Source organism: Callorhinus ursinus, unplaced genomic scaffold (assembly GCF_003265705.2).
Source record: "Callorhinus ursinus isolate GAN/ISIS: 27379988/994484 unplaced genomic scaffold, GSC_fseal_2.0 scaffold59, whole genome shotgun sequence".
Classification (NCBI taxonomy): Eukaryota; Metazoa; Chordata; class Mammalia; order Carnivora; family Otariidae; genus Callorhinus; species Callorhinus ursinus.
Window position 1 is genome coordinate 4,437,164 of NW_027397121.1, and position 20,883 is coordinate 4,458,046.

A 20,883-nucleotide genomic window follows, 5' to 3' on the forward strand; every position below is an offset into this window, starting at 1 on the left:
CGTCAGGCCCCCTGCTCGGCAGGGAGTCTGCTTCTCCCTCTGACCCTCCCCCCCCTCATGCTCTCTCTCTCTCAAATGAATAAATAAAATCTTTAAAAAAAATTAACTGTAAATTGCATGAAATCCAAATACAGATCAAGATTTTCCACTTGGAAAGCAAGATAGCACCTGGATTGAGATGTGCTGTAGGTATTTGTGCTGGATTTGAAAGACTTAAGTATGATAAAAAAGAATGTAAAACATATTGGTAATAATCTTATATTGATTATATGTTTAATGGTAATACTTTGGATATACCATCTTAAGTGAAATATATTACTTGATGTTACTACTAGATGTTACTACTAGAAAGTTTGAAATTAGAATGTAGTTTGAATTACATTTTTATTGAACAGAGCTAATCTATTCCAATATAAGACTTTGCTTTTCTATAATCATTGATGATGAGATTTCATCCTTCTCATTGTCTAAGACAGTTTTTGGTGACTAATGGCGAGTGATTTATAGATAGTTAATAATCTCTTTCGAATTCTTTTCTGTCCATGTAGATCACGATCTGCCTTCTCAGCCCAAGGAGAGTAGCACTGGCCAGAACCATCACCAGGAGGAAATAATCCACAAGTTGGCCATGCAGTTGAGAAACATCGGGGACAGCATCGATTGTAGGATGGTTCGAGAGGTGAGTCTTCAGTTTCCCCAGCAACGGCCAGTCAGGTAGTGAGGAAGAGCAAACAGAGCAATGGCTGTCAAGTGGCTGGGATGCCCAGGAATTAGCAGAACACATGGATTAATAACGTCCAGATCATGAAACATTAGATCTGAAAATTGTGAACCTGAGTCAAAGCCAGTATTTGATCTCACACTTGCTACTCAAACTGTGGTCCATGGACAGCTAGACAGCAGCATCATTTGGCAGCTGGTCAAATGTGCAAAATCTCAGACCCCAGCCTCAGTGCTGGAATCAGAATCTATTTTTTTACATACACCCCAGGAGATCTACGTGCACATTAAAGTGTGAGAAACGTTGCTCCACACCCTCAAACTGGGGTGCATATTAGATTCAGCTGTGCGGTTTTAAGAACTACAGCTGCTTGGGCACCAACTTGAGAGATTCTGATTAATTGGCATGAGGTGTGGCCTGGGCATCAGGCACTTTAAAAGCTTCCCAGCTGAATCTAATGCTCAATCAGGGAGGAAAAACCTCTGCCTTAGTGGTGGTTTTCCTCCTTGAACCCTCCAGAGGCGATGATCTAAGCCCTACTCCTGCTGATTTCTTTGTTTCTCCTGACTGGGAGAGAAGGCAGTGGAGAGAATGATATGTGGGTTCCGTGGTGGGGAGTGGGGACTGCCCTCAGAGCCCAACTTCTTCTTCTTCTTCTTTTCTTTAAAGATTTTATTTATTTATTTATTGAGAGAGAGAGAGATCGATCAGGAGCAGGGCAGAGGGAAAAGCAGGCTTCCCGCTGAGCAGGGAACCCGATGCAGGGCTCGATCCCAGGACCCCAGGATCATGACCTGAGTTGAAGGCAGAAGCTTAACAGACTAAGCCACCGAGGCGTCCCAGAGCCCAACTTCTTTCCCTCAAATGGACCTGCCCTGTGATGAATTCTTGGTCATCACTGCTGCTGCCATCATGCTGGCTTCAGGGGGTGCCATGTCCTCTTTTATGGTCTGGTCCAAAGGTGGACAATACTCGGCCTTTCCCTCAGATAAAACATTCCCTGAGACAAAACACGAACGAAGGGTCAGAGAATAGGCTGCTGTGAAAATCAAATGAGATAATCCGTGTAAATCACTTAGAACAGAGCCTGACCCACAGAAAATGATCACTAAATGTTATCTCAGCCAAAAAATTAATTTGTTTTCTGCCTTTGCCCTTTTCATAGTTGGAGCTGACGACCTCTTTGCTATGGATCATTTATCACCGCATACTCCTGATAGTCACCATTTTCCTTCTAGGCTACAGTTTCTTCTGTAGGAAAGTTCTCACTGATGACTGTACTTTGTGAATTCCAGGGAGGTCCTTAGCTCAACATTCCTGCATCTTTATCTCCTAACTCTGAGTACTCTAATTTTTTTCCCTGAGGAGGAGAGAACAGAGGAGGACAAATCACAACACCTGTTTTCTGTATTTGCCTCAACCCAGTCAAGAGGGCACTGCTCTACGCGTAACCTCCTATTCCATTTTTCTCCCTCCCTCCCTCCCTCTCTCTCTCTCTTTCTTTCTTCCTTTCCGTTTGAAGCTGTAATTTACTTATGTCTTAAATTTATGCCTACAGCTTAATAAGTTGACACTGAACTCCCCCAGCTTTTTAAAAAATAAATAACTTTATGGAAGAATAAAATTCACATACTGTACAATTCACCTGTTGAGACTGTACAATGAATGGTTTTCAGAATATTCACAGAGCTGTACAACCATCATCAGAATCAACAGTAGAGCATTTTTTCACCCCAGAAAGACACCCCAGACCCAATAGTTAATAGTCACTTCTGTTTCCTCCCACTTTTGCTTCCAGCCCCACCCAACTCCTTTCTGTCTCCATGGATTTGCCTATTCTGAACATTTCATGTAAGTGGACAATACAATATGCCACCTTCCATGTCTGGCTTTTTTCATTTAGCATGTTTTTTTCAAGGTTCATCCATATTGCAACACCCATCAGTATTCTACTTGTTCTTTTTTTTTTTTTTTTAAAGATTTTATGTATTTATTTGAGAGAAAGAGAGAGAGATCAGGAGCAGGGTAGAGGGAGAAGCAGACTCCCCGCTGAGCAGGCAGCCTGATGCAGGGCTGGATCCCAGGACACTGGGATCATGACCTGAGCCGAAGGCAGACGCTCAACCAACTGAGCCACCCAGGTACCCTATACTATTTCTTTTTACTGCTGAATATTATTCAGTTGTATATATTATCTGTTCATCAGTTGATGGACATTTTGGTTGTTTCAACTTTTTGACTGTTGTGAATAGCGATGTCATGAACATTTGTGTAGAAGTTTTTGTGTTGACATATGTTTTCAGTTCTTCGTGGAGCATATCCAGGAATGGAATTGCTGAGTCACAGGGCAGCTTTATATTTAACTTTTTGAGGAACTTCCAGGCAGTTTTCCACAGTGGCTGCACCATTTTACATTGTGGCCTGCAGCAGGATGTGAGGTGACAGATTCTCCACATCCTTGTCAACATTTGTTGTTAACTGTCTTTTTTATGATAGCCAGCCTGGTGGATGTGGAGTCTCATTGTGGTTTTGATCTGCACTCACCTGATGGTTAGTGTTGTGTATCTCCTTATGTGCTTATTGCTCATTTGTGTATCTTTGGAGAAATGTCTATTCACATCCTTCGCCCATTTTAAAATTTGGTTATTTATCTTTTTATTATCGAGTTGTAGGAATTCTTCATACATTCTAGTTCTAAGTTCCTTATCAGATATCTTATCTGCACGGGTGCCTGGGTGGCTCAGTTGGTTAAGCGACTGCCTTCGGCTCAGGTCATGATCCTGGAGTCCCGGGATCGAGTCCCGCATCGGGCTCCCCGCTCAGTGGGGAGTCTGCTTCTCCCTCTGACCCTCTTCCCTCTCGTGCTCTCTATCTCTCATTCTCTCTCTCTCAAATAAATAAATAAAATTAAAAAAAAAAGATATCTTATCTGCACATTTTCTCCCATTTTCACTTTTTTGATGGTGTTCTTCGAAGCACAGAAGTGTTTTATTTTGATGAAGTTCAACTTATCTATTTTTTCTTTTGTTTCTACTGCTTTTGGGGTCGTATCTAAGAAACCATTGCCTAACCCAAAGTCATGAAGATTTACACCTATATGTTCTTCTAAGAGATTTATAGTTTAAGCTCTTAAATTTAGGTCTTTGATCCATTTGGAGTTAGTGTTTGTATATTGGTATGAGTTACAATTTCATCTTCATTCTTTTGCATATGGACAACCCAGTTGTCCCAGCACCATTTCTTTCCCTGTTAAATTGCCTTGGCCTCCTGGTCAAAGATCAATTAAGCATAAATGTGAGGGTTTATTTCTGGACTCTCCATTCTGTCCCATTGATCTATATGTCTATCCTTATGCCTGCCCCACCTTTCCCTGCAGCATTTTACAAAGCTGGCTTTGCCCTAGACTTTTAAAGATATCTTGTCCTGGACCACAAAATTGCCTTTTTGAACACCTTTAAATTAGAGCACAGTACATTTAAAAAATACTTTTAAAAATTCCTCCAAAGTTTGGCTCTAAAATGTTCAAGGCTTTACTCTGCTGCTTGAAGACTTAAATCAAGCAACTTTAACAGAATTTCAAATCGGGAATGATATATTTCATATATAGTCATCATTTATTTACCTTTGTACTCTGTTTAATCAAGTGGTCGCATTGATACTCCAGATGTCTTCCTGGTTTCGGTGTATTTAAAGAAACGTTTATTCTTGCTTTTGGAACTCCCTGGCAAGGAGTTCCCTGAGCTATACTTTTGTCTACTGAATGGATTGTCCTTGAGCTGCCATATAGCTTGATTTCTTGTCCTTTTCACTTAAGCACGTGTTCTTTGTTTTCAAATAGGCCTTGATTCTCACAATAGCATCTTCTATTTCGCTATTTAGGGGTTTTGAGGGATTTTTAAGGACCTGGTCTTTTTCTTTTTCATCTGGGGCATGTAATTTTCCTAGGTATAAAGTATGTTTTGTTTTTATTATATTTTTTAAAGATTTATTTATTTATTTATTTGGCAGGGGGAGGGGAGGGACAGGGAGAGAGGGAGAGAGAATCTCAAGCAGACTCCACCCTGAGTGCAGAGCCTAGTGTGGGGCCTGATTCTGCAACCCTGAGATCACGGCCTGAGCTGAAACCAAGAGTTGGATGCTTAACCAACTGTGCCACCCAGGCGCCCCTAAAGTATGTTTTAAAAATAGTCTTCCCGTCACTTTTAGGATCTTAAATATGTCTTTGGGATATTTTTCTCCATAGGACTCTCTCCTTCTGGGTTCTAGAAACTGTGCTCCCCCCAACGCCATCCCTACAGGCCTAGGAGTGGCAACAGCTCAGACATTACCAGCCCAGGGAATTGCACCACCCCGTGTGTCCCCCGCCTTTGTAGATAGTCTCTTTATTTAACTCTCCCTGATTTATCTTAATTTGAAGTGTGCCATCTGTTTCCTCTGGGACACTGACTGGTACAATAATGCATATGGAATTTCTTAGTTTGTTAGAAAGAGGGGAGGGAAGCTAACATTTACTAAACAATTTCTTCCAGGTACTCTTTGAAAGACTCTTATGTGTTTCATTCAATTCTCTCAATAATTTTATGGATTAGTGGATTAGTATTTCAGGAGAAGGAGTTGAGGTTCAGAGAGATTAGGTAACTGAAGGTCACTCAGCAGTTAAGTGGCAAAACTGGAATTTACATATATGTAAGAATGAGCATCAGATGAGCATCAGATGCCCATGAGCATCTGACTTTGTGCTTTATACATTTTCTCATCTACCTTCCTGGAAGGAAGTTCATTCAACTTTCCTAACTGATATCAACTTTAAAGGGAAATAATCCTTTAAAGATTCCCAGTTGCTGACAGGACAAAGCCTAAATTCTTTAGCTTGCTACTGTTGGTTTATCACTCATTTATTCAACTAATACTTATTGAGCATCTACTGTGTGTCAGGATCTGTTTAAGTACTGGAGATATGGCAGAGATTAAAAGAGACAAAACTGGGGCGCCTCGGTGGCTCAGCGGTTAAGCGGCTGCCTTTGGCTTAGGTCATGATCCCAGGGTCCTGGGATCAAGTCCTGCATCCATCGGGTTCTGTGCTCAGCAGGGAGTCTGCTTCTCCCTTTTCCTCTGCCCCTCTCCCCGTGTGTGTGTGTGTGTGTGTGTGTGTGTGTGTGTGTGTGTGTGTGCGCTCTTTCTCTCAAATAAATAAATAAAATCTTTAAAAAAAATAAATAAAAGAGACAAAACTCCCGATCTCATGGAGTTGATATTCTAAAAGGGAGACAAACTATAAGCAAACAAAGTATATAGTTTATCAGACACTGATAAATATTGTGGAGAAAAATACAGCAAGGAAAGGAGTGAGGCGTGTTGGGGGATGTAGAGTTTTAAGTAGAGGAGGGAAGGCCTTACTGAGAGGGTGACTTTTGAGCAAAACCTTGACAGAGGTATGGGAGGGAGCATGGATATCGGGGGGGGGCGAGCAGTGGGGGCAGATGGAAAGCAAAGACTCTGAGGCAGAAGCGGATCTGGCATGTTTGAAGAAGAGCAAGGAGGCAGTGAGGCTGAGGCTGAGTAAGGGAAAAAGTAGTAAAAAAAACTGTCGGAGCAGTGGTGGGGGCAGATTAGGCGGGGCCCTGAGGTCCCCAGGAGGCCTGAGGCAGAGCCATTGGAGAGCTCTGAGCAGAGTAGGCACCGTTCACAGCCCCCCCACCGCTGCTGTGTTGAGAAGAGACCACAGGAGGAGGGGCAGGGACGGGGACACCCATTTGTATTGGACCCTCAGCCTTCTCCTGATGTTCGCAGATCAACAGTGGTGTTTCCTTACCGCTCCACAGACCTGCTGTGCTCTCTGTCACCTCCAACTTTATTCATATTCACCCCCCCACACACATTCAGCTAAGTCCTATCCTTTCTTCCAACTCCAAAGCAAACGTCTTGCTTCTTTGAAAGGACTAAGGAAGTGCTCTGCAAAGCCAGAGGAAGAGGTTATCAGCCCTGAAAAGAAGCCCCAGTTTGCTGATGGTTAAGATAATGGGAAAACACCTCCAGGGGAAAACTTCCCAAGGCGTGTGGAGGATGCGGCCATTACAAAACAGACCGAGATATTGTCCTGCTCATATGATTCATAAATCCAAGGAGTTTGTTTGTGGCATTCATTGAATTAATCTTTCTTTTCTTAAGATTTTATTTATTTGTCAGAGAGAGAGCGAGAGCACAAGCAGGGGAAGCAGCAGGCTGGGGAGAATCAGGCTCCCTGCTGAGCAGGGAGCCCGATGCGGGGCTCGATCCCAGGACCCTGGGATCATGACCTGAGCTGAAGGCAGATGCTTAACCAACTGAGCCACCCAGGTGTCCCTCACTGAATTAATCTTAATATTGAATTTCTATCTTTGGATTATTCTGTTGTTTTTTAAAACCTCTCTCTCGATCTTGTGTTAAACAGGATTTTCAACAGGAAGTCAGGGAGGCACTGGCTCATTTTGTCTTGCTTTTCTTTGGAGGAGTTCATGTGTTGCTGCGCTTTCTCTGGAATAACCGCTTGATATAAAAGGAATGCAAATGCCAAATTCTGCTTTCCTCCTGTCCTCCGAGAAACCCTGAATCCTACTGGAACAGATGGAAGAATACCCTTCTCCGTCTCCCTCTCTTTTTACCCATCAGTGTTGGTTCACCCCTGGTTTGTTGGAGAATGCCAGACTCACTGGCCGTTTGTCTGTGCAGAGCGACCAGCTATGAGATGTTTGAGATTGCTTGCTGGGAACGCCCAAGGAGGCCCTGCCACTTAGAAAACACCAGTGCTGTGGATGGTCCCAGTGCTCCTTATAAGGAAATCTTAAGCATTTTCTTCCATGAGTAAAACTGGACCTAATCCTCAAAGAAAGGGGTGCTTTCTCCGGGCCCTTCCCAGGGTACCAGGCCCCCCAGCCAGCTGTTGGCCCCACCCTTGTTGCCTGTGTCCAGATCTGCAGTGCCCTGTTCTTTTCCCTCTCTGTCTACCTCATCATCCCTCTTCCCCCTTTTCGAAGTATTACAAGTATTAAGAAAGTTTGTGGTTATAAACTATAAGTTCCATATATACATTCTGAGTTCTTTGTAGGAAGAGTGTTATTTAAAATTAATAATTTAAAAAATGAAATAAATATTGTTATTTTTTGAGCATGAAATACCTGTGCATATTTCTTTTTTTTTAAGATTTTATTTATTTATTTGAGAGGGAGAGTGGGGGTGGGGGGCAGAGGGGGGACAAAAGAGGGACAAGCAGACTATTTGCTGAGCCTGGAGTGGACTTAGGGTTCGATCTCATGACCCTGAGATCATGACCTGAGCCAAAATCAAGAGCTGGATGCCTAACCAGATGTGCCATCCAGGCATCCCAACACCTGTGCATGTTTCTTTTGTGAAGAAGGGATTCCACTTATTCCTGCTCATATGGGTTCAAAATTTTGTAGACTTTGATTATATTATGTAGCATTGCCTTTGTCCTTCCAAAGGGAAATGTCCCCATTTTTTCAGTTTGTCTCAGGCGATGCCTATATTGTTCCTTCATTTTTTAGGTTTTGGCTTGCTGGCATGGAAAGGATGCTAAAACATCTTTCTTATTTATTTTTACTCTTTTGATAGGTATTAATCAAAACAATGTAAAAAGGTTTCCAGTGAAAACTCTTGCTCTTATTTTCTATCCTGAATCCCAGGTGTGTCTAGTAGCTTGTTACATATCCCTTCAGAGCTTCTTTGTACAAGAATATATATATATATTTACACACAAAAGATAGTATGTAGTACACATTGTTCTGTACCTTGATTTTTTTTTTTGCTTTGCATGGTGATCAGGCTGTATTCTAGTTGTCTTACAAATGTTAACTCATTTATTCCTCATAGCAGCCTCATGAGACAGGTATTATTATTAGCTCTGTTTTACTGTTTTTTTTTTAATTTTATTAATTCATTTGACAGAGAGAGAGAGAGAGAGCACAAGCAGGGGGAGCGGCAGAGGGAGAGGGAGAAGCAGACTCCGCACTGAGCAGGGAGTCCAACACAGGGCTCCATTCCAGGACCCTAGGATCATGACCTGAGCCAAAGGCAGATGCTTAACCGAGTGAACCACCCAGGCGCCCTGCTGTTTTACTGTTGAGGAAACTGCAGCAGTTAGTGGAGAGAGACAGTAGAGAGGTTAGCTAATTTATCTAGGGGCACAAAACCAGTACGTGACATAGCTGGAATTCCAAGCCAGCCGGGCTGTCCTCGGAGTCTAGATTCTTCTTCTTCTTTTTTTTTCCTTTTTAAAAAAGATTTATTTATTTATTTGAGGGGGCTGTGCAGAGGAGAGGGAGAGAGAATCTCAAGCAGGCTCTGCTCTGAGCATGGAGCCCAAAGCGGTGGATCTCATGACCCTGAGATCATGACCTGAGCGGAAACCAAGATTTGAACGCTTAACTGACTGAGCCACCCAGGCGCCCCCAGAGTCTAGGTTCTTAACTGCTATGCTGTACTGCCTCTTGGAGAGCTTGCCATCATCACAGAGAGCTCTGTCAGATTGTGCATGGTGTTCTGTTAAATGGATCTATCATGATTTATTTCATCACCCCCTTTTAATGGATGCCTGGATTGTTTCTAATCGGTCATTATCGTAAGCCATGCTGAAATCAATAATGCGTATTGTTTTGGATATGTGCAGGTAGATTTATTGAATACATTTCTGGTAGTGGGATTGCTGGGTGAAGGGTATGTGCATTTGTAACTTTGCCAGATCTCGTCTTACTGCCTTCCATGGGGTTGCCCAGTGTTCTCTCTGTTCCCCTCAGCCTCTCCAGCAGATTATGTTAGTAAACTTTGAATTTTTGCCAAAATAACAGGCAAAAAAAAATGGTATCTCAAAAACTTTTATTTGCACATCTTTTATAATGAGTGAGTCTGAGCATCTTCTTCTATGTTCCCGGGCTATTCAACATTTTGTTTTATGTGGACTGACTATTCATGTCCTTTGCCCATTTTTCTATTGGGTTTCTGGCCCTGTTCTTACTAGTTTCTAGGAGCTCCTGATATATCAGCGCTAAGCCGTCTTTATAACAGCATCTATAACTTCGGAGTTTCCGCAGAAGGCTTCCCTCCTTTTCTTCGTGCTGGTGTGTTGGCTTGCCTGGGGGAGCCAGAGACCTGGGAAAAGGTGCTCGCCAGGCTCCACAGGGTACTAGGGTCTAAGTCAGGAGGAGTAGCACAGCCGCTCTGATGGTGGGGCTCGGCTGGGATGGTGGGGCGTCCAAAGGGCCCAACCAACGGCAGGTCGGATTGGTCAGGGCCAGGAAGGTCACTCATCCCTAAGGTCCCCTCCCATCCAAATGCGGAGACACACAGGGGTGACAGGAAGTTGTTCTGTTGCTGTCCTGAGCCCAAGGACCAGGGGTCCCCTCGGCTCCCCAGATCCCGCAGGATCTCACCTCCGCGTCCCTGGGAGCCAGGGCCAGGCTGCCCGAGGGGCCGTCCACTAGCGGGAGGCTGTGAGCAGGACCGACGCCTCCCGGCTGGCGAGCACAGAGCCCCCGCCGCTGCGCTCCCCAGAGCCCGCCGGGGCGGGAGTGGAAGTCGGATCCCGCTCTTTCGTTTTCGTTTCCCGGAAGGATAGCGATTACCGGAGCGCCCTGTGAGCCTGCTGGCCGGGGGTACCCGAGGGTACACTCCCCGGCGCTTCTCGAAAGAGATTTTCTCCCACGCGACCTTCCAGTTTGGGGGCCCAGTTAAGGGGTGAGGGAAGGAGGGCCTGAGAGCGCCCAGCAGCCGCGGCCAGTGGAGCGCTCACGACTGACGGCCGGTGGCTCTCTCACCTCCACCTGTAATGCAGGTAAGAGCCTGGCGGGGGAACGCCGCCGCGCGCGTACGCGGAGCCTCGGGGGGCCCCCCGCCCATCCCTTCTCCACCACCTCAGTGAACGTACCCGTGTTATCAGAACTTTTACTTGCTGGAATCTCACTTTTCCTACACATTCCCAAACCTCACCATCCATCCTTCACCGGTCCTTCCTCCTCACTCACCTCCAGCCTCACTGTCTCTCTTCCGACACCCCCCCACCCCGTCCCCCGTGTTATATACTGCTTCTCCTTACCTCCTCCTCACCCCTACATCAACCAGTTGTGACGTCCCTGGAAGTTCCTGCGCAAACCAGACCCGAACCGCTGGCAAACGCCACCGGAGAGGGCCCCCCCCGACTCCTTAGCAGTCCCTCTCCATTTGCCGTATTTCCCGAGAAGCCTCAGAACCGCCCCAGAGCAGGGCCCCCTTCCCACCTCCAAAGCCTTTCTCCACCTCCTCTCTCCAGAAGAAGATTCAGATCCAAATCCATATTTTATCAGACCTTCCCCTGGCTTTCATGCTGCAGCCCAGAGCTCTAACTCTCAGTAGATCCCAGGCTGGCATTTCCCAGGCAGTTAAAGCCCCGGAATTGGCCCGTCCTCAAGCTTGGAAGAGGGTAGAAGAGTCCACAAGGGGCTTCCTGCAAGTGTGAGATCTTAGACCCTTCTCCAGCTTGGCATGTCCTGCTCCCAGGCGGCAGCCTCTGAAGCTGGGTTACCTGGGAAATAGCACCAAGGGGCGGTGGTGTGGTGGGGGCCAGCAGTGAGAACTACCCCAAAAGGTGTTAAATCCTCCTCTGCCTTGACAGCTCCAGATCCACAGTCTTTCACTGCAGGCTGCCCTCCTCCGACTTCAGGAGATGAATATAATGCTCTTGAAGATTCTAGTTTGAGAAAATGACTTGCTGGGACTGGTTTCACTTTTACTTTTCACCGGCTGGCACCTGTCACTGGGCATAAGCCCCAAGGTTACTCCTGTTTCTACAAAATCCTGTCACTTTTTTCACCTCCCCTTCCTGATGGATGAACCATATCACCTCTGGGGCTAGGCTGGTTGTAAAATTGTAAAGATAAAGGCTTCCCTTGGTGGGACCTTGGGATTCAGAAATGTTTCCTTCCTTTTTCTCCCTTGAAAACAGCATTTACTTGTTTATTTATTTTTGACTGAAAGTCTTTTTACCCTGGCCCCTCAGGTTCCTTCTGTCCTCTCACCAAGGTCCCAGTGAGTATTCCTAGGCTCTCAGATTTCCAGCTTACAACTCAAATCTTGGCAGGGGAGCCTTCTGGTGGGTTAGGCACATGCATGAAAAACTTGAATCAGAAAGATGAAATTTATCAAGTGTTCACTCTGTACAAAATGTTGAAGGTACCAAGCTGAAGACATACTCGGTTCCTACCTTTTTAAAAATTTTTTTTAAAGAAATTTCTTATTTGAGAGAGAGAGTATGAGCAGTGGGGAAAAGCAGAGGGAGATGGAGAAGCAGACTCTTTGCTGAGCAGGGAGCCCTACTTGGGCCTTGATCCCAGGACCCCAAGATCATGACCTGAGCCAAAGGCAGACACCCAACCAACTGAACCACCCAGGTGCCCCACACAGATGGATGGTCTTTCCCTTTGAGAAAAATTCTTAATATATTTAAGGATGACTGAGCCTTCACCAAGAAGTCTTGTCTTTGACTGCTCTGGTTTTTCCTCTTTCTAGGAGGGAGCATTGGCTAGCTCTTCTGTGAGGCCTGAGGCAGCCACACCACCCCCAGGCACCCAGGCCAGATGTGAAGCTAGAATGAACTTCCTGGATGAAGGGGGAATCTGCAAGCTGCCAGGAAGACTCCGTGAGTAGAGAGGAGGAGAAAGGCTGATGTTTTTATTTTTATTTTTAAAGATGTATTTATTTATTTGAGAGAGAGAGAGAGAGTGGTGGGGAGAGGCAGAGGGAGAGAGAATCTCAAGCAGATTCCTCACTGAGCATGGAACCCGACTCGGGGCTCGATCTTATGAGCCTGAGATCATGACCTGAGCTGAAACCAAGAGTCGACGCTTAACCAACTGAGCCACCCCAGGTGCCCCAGGCTGATGTTTTTAAAGGACATAAATGTGACACATAAACTTCTTACCTGAGGAATTGCCTTCCCTCCATCTGCTATTTCTTTGCTGGGTTTTCTTTAACTTTTCCTTGGTGAGGAAGTCAGAGGAAGGAAATGTGAATTCTCACTTGGGGGAATGCAGCTGCCATGGCCAAGGGTGAGGGCAGAGCGGGCAGTCTCCTCATTAGTAAGATGAGGGTTGGGATCAAATGAGCTATGGGGTCTGTTCCGGTCTAAAGACAAGGAGTTGGGAACACTCCTTCCAATGAGGAAGGCAGATGGAGTTAAATAGTGAACAACAACTGTATGTATGCAGAACTCTCTTTTAAATAATTATGTTTAATTGTTATTGTTACAAAAGTAGCATGTGCTTATCGTCAAAAATTGGGAAGTGGCAGGGAAGCATAAGAATATGTAGAATAATCAAATCCACCCAAAGACAGCTGTAGGAAACAGACTGGCCATGTCTTTTTTATTTCATTTTCCAAAGTAATGCTCTTGCTGGAGGGAACTCATAACCAGAGAACAGGCTACAGATTCATGTATTTATGCCTATGTTTCTTTTTGAAAGATTTTATTTATTTTTGACAGAGAGAGAGAGAGTGTATAAACAGGGGAAGAAGCAGGCAGAGGGAGAGGGAGAAGCAGGTTCCCCGCTGAGCAGGGAGCTTGATGCTTGATGTGGGGCTCAATCCCAGGACCCTGGGATCACGACCCGAGCGGAAGGCAGACGCTCAACCGTATGAGCCGCCCAGGCGCCCTATGCCTATGTTTCAATTGCCAGAGCCGAGAGGTGGAAAAGCTAAGTGACATGCCCAAGAGCACATGGGCTCTCCATGCTAAGGTCCTGCTGATAATGTTCTAAGAGAGTTCTCAACATACTTCCTAAGTATGTCGGTCTTGCTGATAATGTTCTAAGAGAGTTCTCAACATACTTCCTAAGCCATAGGAATCATAGGATAGGTGGCAAGCTGACTGCCGGTGGGAGGTCTTAATCTGGGTGGGGTTCTTTGGACAGGTGTGGGCAGGTATGTGTGACCTGAGTTGGGAAGCATCCAGGCTACTGCTTGCTCAGCTCACCCAGTGGCTAGAACACTGCTTAATTGATTTCACTTCCTTCTGATTTCCTGGCCTTGGCCTGCTTTTTTCAGCCACCAACAGGATTGAGCAGAATCTTGGGTGTGACTTTATAGGCCTTGGGAAGACCTAGTTGCCCCCAAATGCCTCTGCCTCTGCTGTCCATAGCCTGGCATTCTTTTAATGAGGAACAGAGCCTGTGGAAAGATGGGGACTCATAGATACGAGAGAACTACAGAGTGTGAAGGATGTCCTCATGCCTCAGAGTCATGGTGGACGGAAGTAGCAATGTGATTTGGGGAGAGGAGCAGGGAGCTCTATAAAGAACCTCTGTTGCTTTGTTTTGTCCAAATGCCAAACCTGACTGGTAGCTTGGGGTACAGGGCTATTGCAAGGAGATATTTGGCAACAGTTACATGGAGGGTAGGATTTGGGCACTGTTCCCAACCCAAGCCATGGTGACGAGGAAAAATGGGACTTTGGGGACAGACCTGAAGACCCTGAGTGTTGCTGCTGAGAAGGACCTTTGATGTCATCTTATGGCAGCTGCGGACACTGATTTTCAGAGAGGGACAGGATTCTTTGCGGGTCCCACAAGGCCCTTTAGATTACCTCCTATGGCCTCCCCTATATTCAAAGACCACTCCCATAATTGGCACACCAAGTCCTAGAATGTCCATACTAGTAGAGACCCTAGATGTTGCCTTGAGTAACTCACTTCTATTCCAAATAAGGAAAGTGAGGGCCAGAAGACTGTGTTCTGCCCAAGGTCAAGTAACCTTCAGTCACCTCCCTGCTGCTGGGTGCCTAGCTCAAGGTTACCAGGTAAGAGATCTCGTACAGGAGGAGGAGTGGGGATTATGAAAATGCAGTCATCACCTTGGTAAATAGTTATGCAAGCCTTTTAATGTTTTGAAGCCCCCTTTGTTGGGGCCCCTCTGAGATGGTTACCAGGTCCTCCTGCACATTTCTAGGGACAAGAACTTCCTCTCCTCTTCAGCCAGCCCATTCCCTGGTTACTCAACTCAGGGTGCAGGGTCATGTGATCTATTTAAAACTCCTGAGGTACTAATCCTATTGCCTTTGGTTAGATTTCTCCAGAAACAGACCCTGAAATACTTCCCCACAGAAGAGAGAAGGAAATCTAATTTAAATTTAAATTGTAGGGGCACATGTGTGGCTCAGTGGGTTGTGTCTGACTCTTGGTTTCAGCTCAAGTCATGATTGCAGGGTTGTGGGATCTGGCCCCATGCTGGGCTCTATGCTCAGTGCAGAGTCTGCTTGGGACTCTCTCTCCCTCTCCCTCTGCCCCTTCCCCGACTTGGAAGCAGGCTCTAAATAAATAAATAAATAAATAAATAAATAAATAAATAAATAAATAAAATCTTAAAAAAAAAGAACTTTGAATTGTAGCACTGTGGGCAACTGGAGCTCACTCCCAGTGGGGACCTCTGGGGGGCAGTGAGAGCACACCCTGAGTCCTCCCAACCCAGGTGTTAGGAAGCAGGTTCTTCATCTGTCCACTTCCCATCCATGATGGGGTTAGGCTGCTTCCATTGACTTCATCAAAAATTGAAAAGACCCCTCGGTCCTCTGGGGAGAAGCTGAGCCAAACCCAGCCAGGGCTTCGCTTGGCTTCATCTCCCCTTTCCCATTCCTCTCCAGCTCCCCAAGTTGCCCTTTACATTGGCTAAGTCAGGTGCAGAGTCAGGTGCTTACATTCGGCATTTGGTGGCCTTCAGAGAGTAGAGGTGAGAGCCAAGGGCCATGGGCAGGGCCCCAGCAGTGTCTTCTATACTTCTCATCTTAGATTTAATGACTCATATTTACTTCTGAAAATATTCAGGTAACCCAGTTCTGGCCTTTAGTAAATATCTAACAGTCTTAAAAGATAGGATATACTAAATGACTCATTTTCCTGTCCACAACATCCCAAATAAGCAAATTGCTGACTCCTAATGAGGGGTTGATCTTTCAGATGGCTGGGATGATGTCATCCCTGTTTCTTGAAATTGGGTTTCCATTGCTGGGCATCTCTCTGACATTTATCCTCAGTTGCCCACTTCATTCCCTCCTTCACCTCTGGCTTCTATTCTAATCATCAGGGTGATTTGCCTCAGCAGGAAGGTGAACAAACAAAACAAATCTTGCTTAGCTTTTTGAGTTGGCCACAAGTGGAACACACCAACAATTTCCCTGTAGAGCTTATGCTTCTGTGTTTATTTGCCTGACAAAGATGTGCAGTAGAGCAGTCCAAAGTCCATTCTGAGGATAACTGTCCTGTTTAGCCCCAGGACATGGGCAGGGAGGGAGGGGCTGGATCCACGAGGCTCCAGCACGGTCCCCTGCACTCAGAAAAGGAGATTCACAATGATGCTTCCTGCTCTGGAGGTGGAGAGCGGAAGAGGATCCACATTGTCCCTCCCCCCAGTCTCCATCCACGAGGGTTACCCAAGGCCTGGGTGAGGCAGGAGCTGTGAAGGCAGTACAGGCCCTGGGACCACTTGCAGGAGCCAGGCTGAGGTCCCAGGGGAGGGAGTCTGGGAGGAGATGATGCAACCTCCAGGGACAGCTCAGGGGATTTTGAGAAGAGGCAGTTTAGAGATGGTCCCCAGCACAGCCGCATTTGATGACAGAGACACTGAGACTCCACCTGAGAAAGTCATCTGTGCAGCTAATGGCCAGATGGGGCCTGACACCCCAGACTTAGTTCTTGGTCCTCACTCTCTGAAAATTCCTGGAGCTCATTCCCTGGCACAAAAAGCTCTGTGAACTTGCCACTGTTGGATGCAGAGGAACGGGTCTCTGCATTTTGAAAGTGACTTTCAAAGCTCCTAGGTGTGAATAAGCAAGCCATGGGAAGAGACCATAAAGCACCACCTGCAATTTTCAGATGTCGTGGGCAGAGGGATGACACATCTCTGCAACTCCCTGGCCTTGTAAAACAAGGGAAAAAGCCCTTGGGGGAATTCCAGCAGATGTTCGTGCGGCTGCTCAAGTTCACATCCTTCACATACAGAGAGTCCCCCGGGCACTTTATTTTCACGTATACAATTCTAACTGTGCGGCTTCCTGCTTTCCTAGACGAGGGCGGCTCAGGTGCACAGGAGTCTCCCTCGAGCCTTGTTGATATGCAAATTAGGATTCAGTAGCTTTAGGGTGGGGCACAGCCTCTAGTAAGCTGTAAGGGCCTCATTTTATGCAGCTGTGTCCTAACAGTGCTTTTCAGAGTGTTTGGTCAAGACTCGCTAAGGAGTGAAACCAATTTCGTGGGTCAAAATAAGTATTTTTTAAAAATGAAATAGACGTTTCATGAATACTCTGGGCTCTTTATATATATGCGTGTGTGGGTCATGATACGGAATGCATTTTTTTTTTTTTTTTTACTGCGGGTTGAGGTCAGAATGATCTGAGAAACTCTGCCCTAGATCGACGCATATGAAAAGCAGTAAGTTAGATGGATGCAGATGCCAAGAGAGAGGTGGGGTGGGGTGGAGCGGTGAGGCTGGAGAATAGAAGTGAATGTTCTGGAGGTTTTGAGTGTTGACAGTAATGTTGTCACCTGCCAATGAAAGGGAATATGGCAAACAACAAACAGATGGGAGATTCCAAAACTCTGATTTGGAAACAAAGAGCCTCCTCCTTCCTGAAGTCAGGGCTAGACCGTGTGCATCTTTGTGCAGATTGAAAAGACCCCTCCTTTCAGAAGAATCCAAGCCAAAGGCAGCCAGGGCTGGGTTTGGCTTCATCTATACCCTCCCATTTCTTCCCCTTAATGGTGCTTTTGTGGAGGACACAACACAACTGTTTGCACTGGCCCTGCCCCGATGTCTGGAGACCATTAAGCTGAGTGTGATTACCAAGAAAGGCAGTATCAGCCAAGACAATCAGGGCAAACAGTGGGATGATGGATTTGAGGACACTGGACCGACAGCGACCCTCAATAAACCAAGGAAAAACTACAGTAATCATGGCAGAGAAACAAGCTGCTCCCTCTATTTTCAGGCAGGCTCCACCAATGAGGATGCTGATAGTCATAAAAAATACCATTTGTTGAGTTTTTACTCTTGACCAGGCATTGTGCTGGGCATATTGTATATACTGTGGTTAAATACATTTAAATAGGCCTGGAAAGTAGATTCTTTTTTTTATCCCCACCCTACAGGTGTGAACAGTGGCGTTACAGTGGGGAGAACGATCTTGTCCATAGTCACCCACCAGTAAAACGGTGGGGCTGGGATTCAAACTCAGGTACCTCAGACCCTGCAGCTGTCACTCACTCTGAGCAACAACCAGTGTGGGATGATGACAGCTCCCATTTTTTAGTGGACTGGCCAAACACTTTACAGTTTCCTGCATTCTTCCTGAGAACCCTGCCAGGAAGGTAGAAGCCAGCTGTCAGTTCTGATTTTGTTGCTCATGATTGGTCCAGCTCTGTTGTTCTGGAGGTCACTCTATTATCTAGCAAACTGCAGGGGTGTGGTGAGGAGTAGCTGGGAAATAGCTTTGATGAGGTGGGAAGGAGCAGCTTGAAGGGGTCTTGAAATCAGGACAGTGGGGTTTTGACTTGCTGGGGTTGATAGTTGGGAGCCATGTCAGTTTCTTGAGCAAGAGAGTCAAAGAAATGCAGTGGGAAGAGAGACCTGGTTGGGGTGGGATTGGGAGCTGGTCAGGATGCCTAGAAGTCTTTCAGCTCCCTCATTTAGGCAATTTCTATTTATTGAGCATCTGCTATGTGCTGGGCATTGCTGTAGGTGCTGGAGAGACAGCAGTGACTGGGACTGGCAAAGTCTGTGGTCATGGAGCTGACATTCTAGCGGGGGGCAGTGACATAAAGAAGCAGGACGCCCGGTGATAAACACAGTGGAGGGTGATGTGGCCCAGGATGCGGAGGGGAGCCGTCAAGTCCTGCCCTGCTCTGGGGTGGGTGAAAGGCACTGCTGACTCTTCAGGGAGATACACGAACCCTCCAATGGTGTCTTGGACTCACAGTCCCTCCAGCTTCCCCAGCTGGGGGCTCTGTCCAGATCTGTCCCAGAAGCCAGGAACCAGCCAAGCTGGAAATCCCCAGTGAGCATGTGTTTGGGGCGGGGAGAATAAGGTGATATCAGGCTGGAGTCTTGAGGTACAAAGATGGTTGATATGAGGAACGGAAAATACGGTGGATCATAGCTGAGAGAGGGAGAAGCATGGGCTGGTTTGCAGGTAAAGCCCCTGAGGGGTGGTCAGACTGGTAAGGGGAGACTCAGGCTCATCCCAGTAACGAGGTCAGGAAGATGTCTTGGGTGGGGGGTAGTGGACGCCTTAGATGACACTCACCAGCAATTGCTGGCGTGTGCTGGGCCCGTGTCAAGCATTTTACTCTCATCACCTCGGCATAGAATCCTGATGATAGCCCCATGTCGGTGGTACTGTATTCTGTCGCTGGTACTGTCCTCCGATGAGGACACCGAAACAGTCGTTTTGCCAGTTTCCAGCTGGCCTGGCACCATCATCGATCCTTTTTGTTCTATGTTTCTCCTCTTCTTTTACGGATGATTTACATACGGTCATGTGTACAGATCTTAAGTGTACCAGTGTGTATGTGTGGATACACCTGTGCAGCCACCACTGAGATCAGGAACTAGACCATTTCCGGTGCCCCATGAATTTCCCTTATCCCTCTTCCCGGTCCATTCCCCTCCAAAGGGTGACCGCTGTTCGGAGTTCTTCCCCTAGATTAGCATCTGTTCTTGATTGCATTATTACTTCTGGCTTCTTTCCTTCAACAGAGTATCAGTGAGCTTTAAATCACGTGTCCTGACTAGCAGTGTCTAGTACTCTGTTTTCCATTGCATGGAAACATCACAAATTGATTGTCCCGTTCTCAAACTGATGGATAGTTAGAATGTTTCCAGTTCTTTTCTATTATGAACAGGGCCACTGTGGACATTCGCATACATGTCTTCTGGTGGATGCATTCCCACCATGGTAGGGGTGAGATGCTGGATTGCACAGTGTGTAGCCTGGGCTCCTAACCCCTGCACCATCCTGTCCCTCAAACAGCACAGCAGCCCCACCAGGCAGTGAAATGTTATCCCATTTCCCAGAGGGGGAAATTGAGGCTAAGAGAGGCTGAGTGGCTTGTAGGTGACTTGGCTAGCAAGGGGCTGAGCTGGGGACCCAGACCCTGGGGTTGGAGATTTGGCCCAGAGCTAGGTGGCTGATCCACTGCTTGGAACTTGATCCTTCCCTGGGGGCTCAAATCCTTCTGGAAAGCCTTTTTTGCCCCTAGTCTTTGAAGACATGAGAAACAGGAAGGTCCCTTTTCTGTATTTGTTGGCCTTGAGGTGCTGGCAGCAAAGGGATGAAAGGTGAGGGCAGGAGTGAATGAGAGGTAATGAAAGAAAAACCAAATCTCACTCCGGGGTGATGACAGGCTTCATGTTCAGGTTCTACTGTGTGACCTCAGAGTCTGTCACAGACAGCTTGGGAAGTCCCCTGCCCATGTCTCAGGACTTGGTAGCAGGACCACATCTGTGGTTGATACTGTCTGCCAAGTTCACGATTTCCCCCTCTTCACATAGTTTAGTGTTTCCCTGGGGGCCGGACAGCTGGAGGGGGTCGAATCCATCCCCACCCTCTGGCCAAACACAGGACCATGTACTCCTCTGACTCAGGAATCATAGTCTTGGATTTTCAAGCTGACAAACTCAAATATCATGAAATAGGCAATCCCACAAAAATGCAATGGCCAGTGGGTCCCCTGAGCCCCAGAAGCCCCGGCTGGTTGAGGAGCCCGCCCCTGATACTCCTGAATCTTGTTGTCGGGTGGCTTGCAGCTTCCACACTGCTCAGCTTTTGTGTCTCAGTCCCTTCTGTAAATCACTGGACTGATCTCCCACCGAGACTCTAAATTCCTATTTCCCCCAGCAAGGCATCCTTCTCCCTTCATCCTGCCAGGTGTGGGTGTTACCATTAAAATGCTATCTCATTCTTCTCTGATTGTGCCTGTCCCTGACTAGCAAGCGGTCGGGGCTTGCCACATGTTATTAGTGAATTTGTTCTGCTGCAGAGGTTCTCAACCGGAGGCGATTTTGTGACATGTGGCAACGTCTGCAGATATTTTGGGTTGTCACATCTCAGTGTGTGTGTGTGTGTGTGTGTGTGTGTGTGTGTGTGTGTGTGTGTG

At 46.6% G+C, this 20,883-nt stretch overlaps 2 protein-coding genes across 4 annotated transcripts in view; both read left to right on the forward strand.

Moving 5' to 3' along the window:
- The window catches only part of PXT1 (peroxisomal testis enriched protein 1), an 85,617-nt gene extending 77,760 nt beyond the window's left edge, over positions 1 to 7,857 (forward strand). The window contains exons 3-4 of the mRNA XM_025862496.2: positions 549 to 679; positions 7,152 to 7,857. Coding sequence (XP_025718281.1) covers positions 549 to 679; positions 7,152 to 7,256 — 236 coding nt within the window. The 3' untranslated portion in view covers positions 7,257 to 7,857. The remainder of the gene's footprint in view (positions 1 to 548; positions 680 to 7,151) is intronic.
- A 2,244-nt stretch (positions 7,858 to 10,101) lies between these two features.
- The window catches only part of ETV7 (ETS variant transcription factor 7), a 21,302-nt gene continuing 10,520 nt past the window's right edge, over positions 10,102 to 20,883 (forward strand). For 2 of the 3 annotated variants that reach the window (XM_025862449.2, XM_025862450.2), the window contains exons 1-2: positions 10,102 to 10,544; positions 12,254 to 12,383. In XM_025862449.2, coding sequence (XP_025718234.1) covers positions 10,539 to 10,544; positions 12,254 to 12,383 — 136 coding nt within the window. In that variant the 5' untranslated portion in view covers positions 10,102 to 10,538. Of the gene's footprint in view, positions 10,545 to 12,253; positions 12,384 to 12,411; positions 14,538 to 20,883 lie in introns of those variants that run through there. The other variant, XM_025862451.2, reaches the window with a different exon arrangement.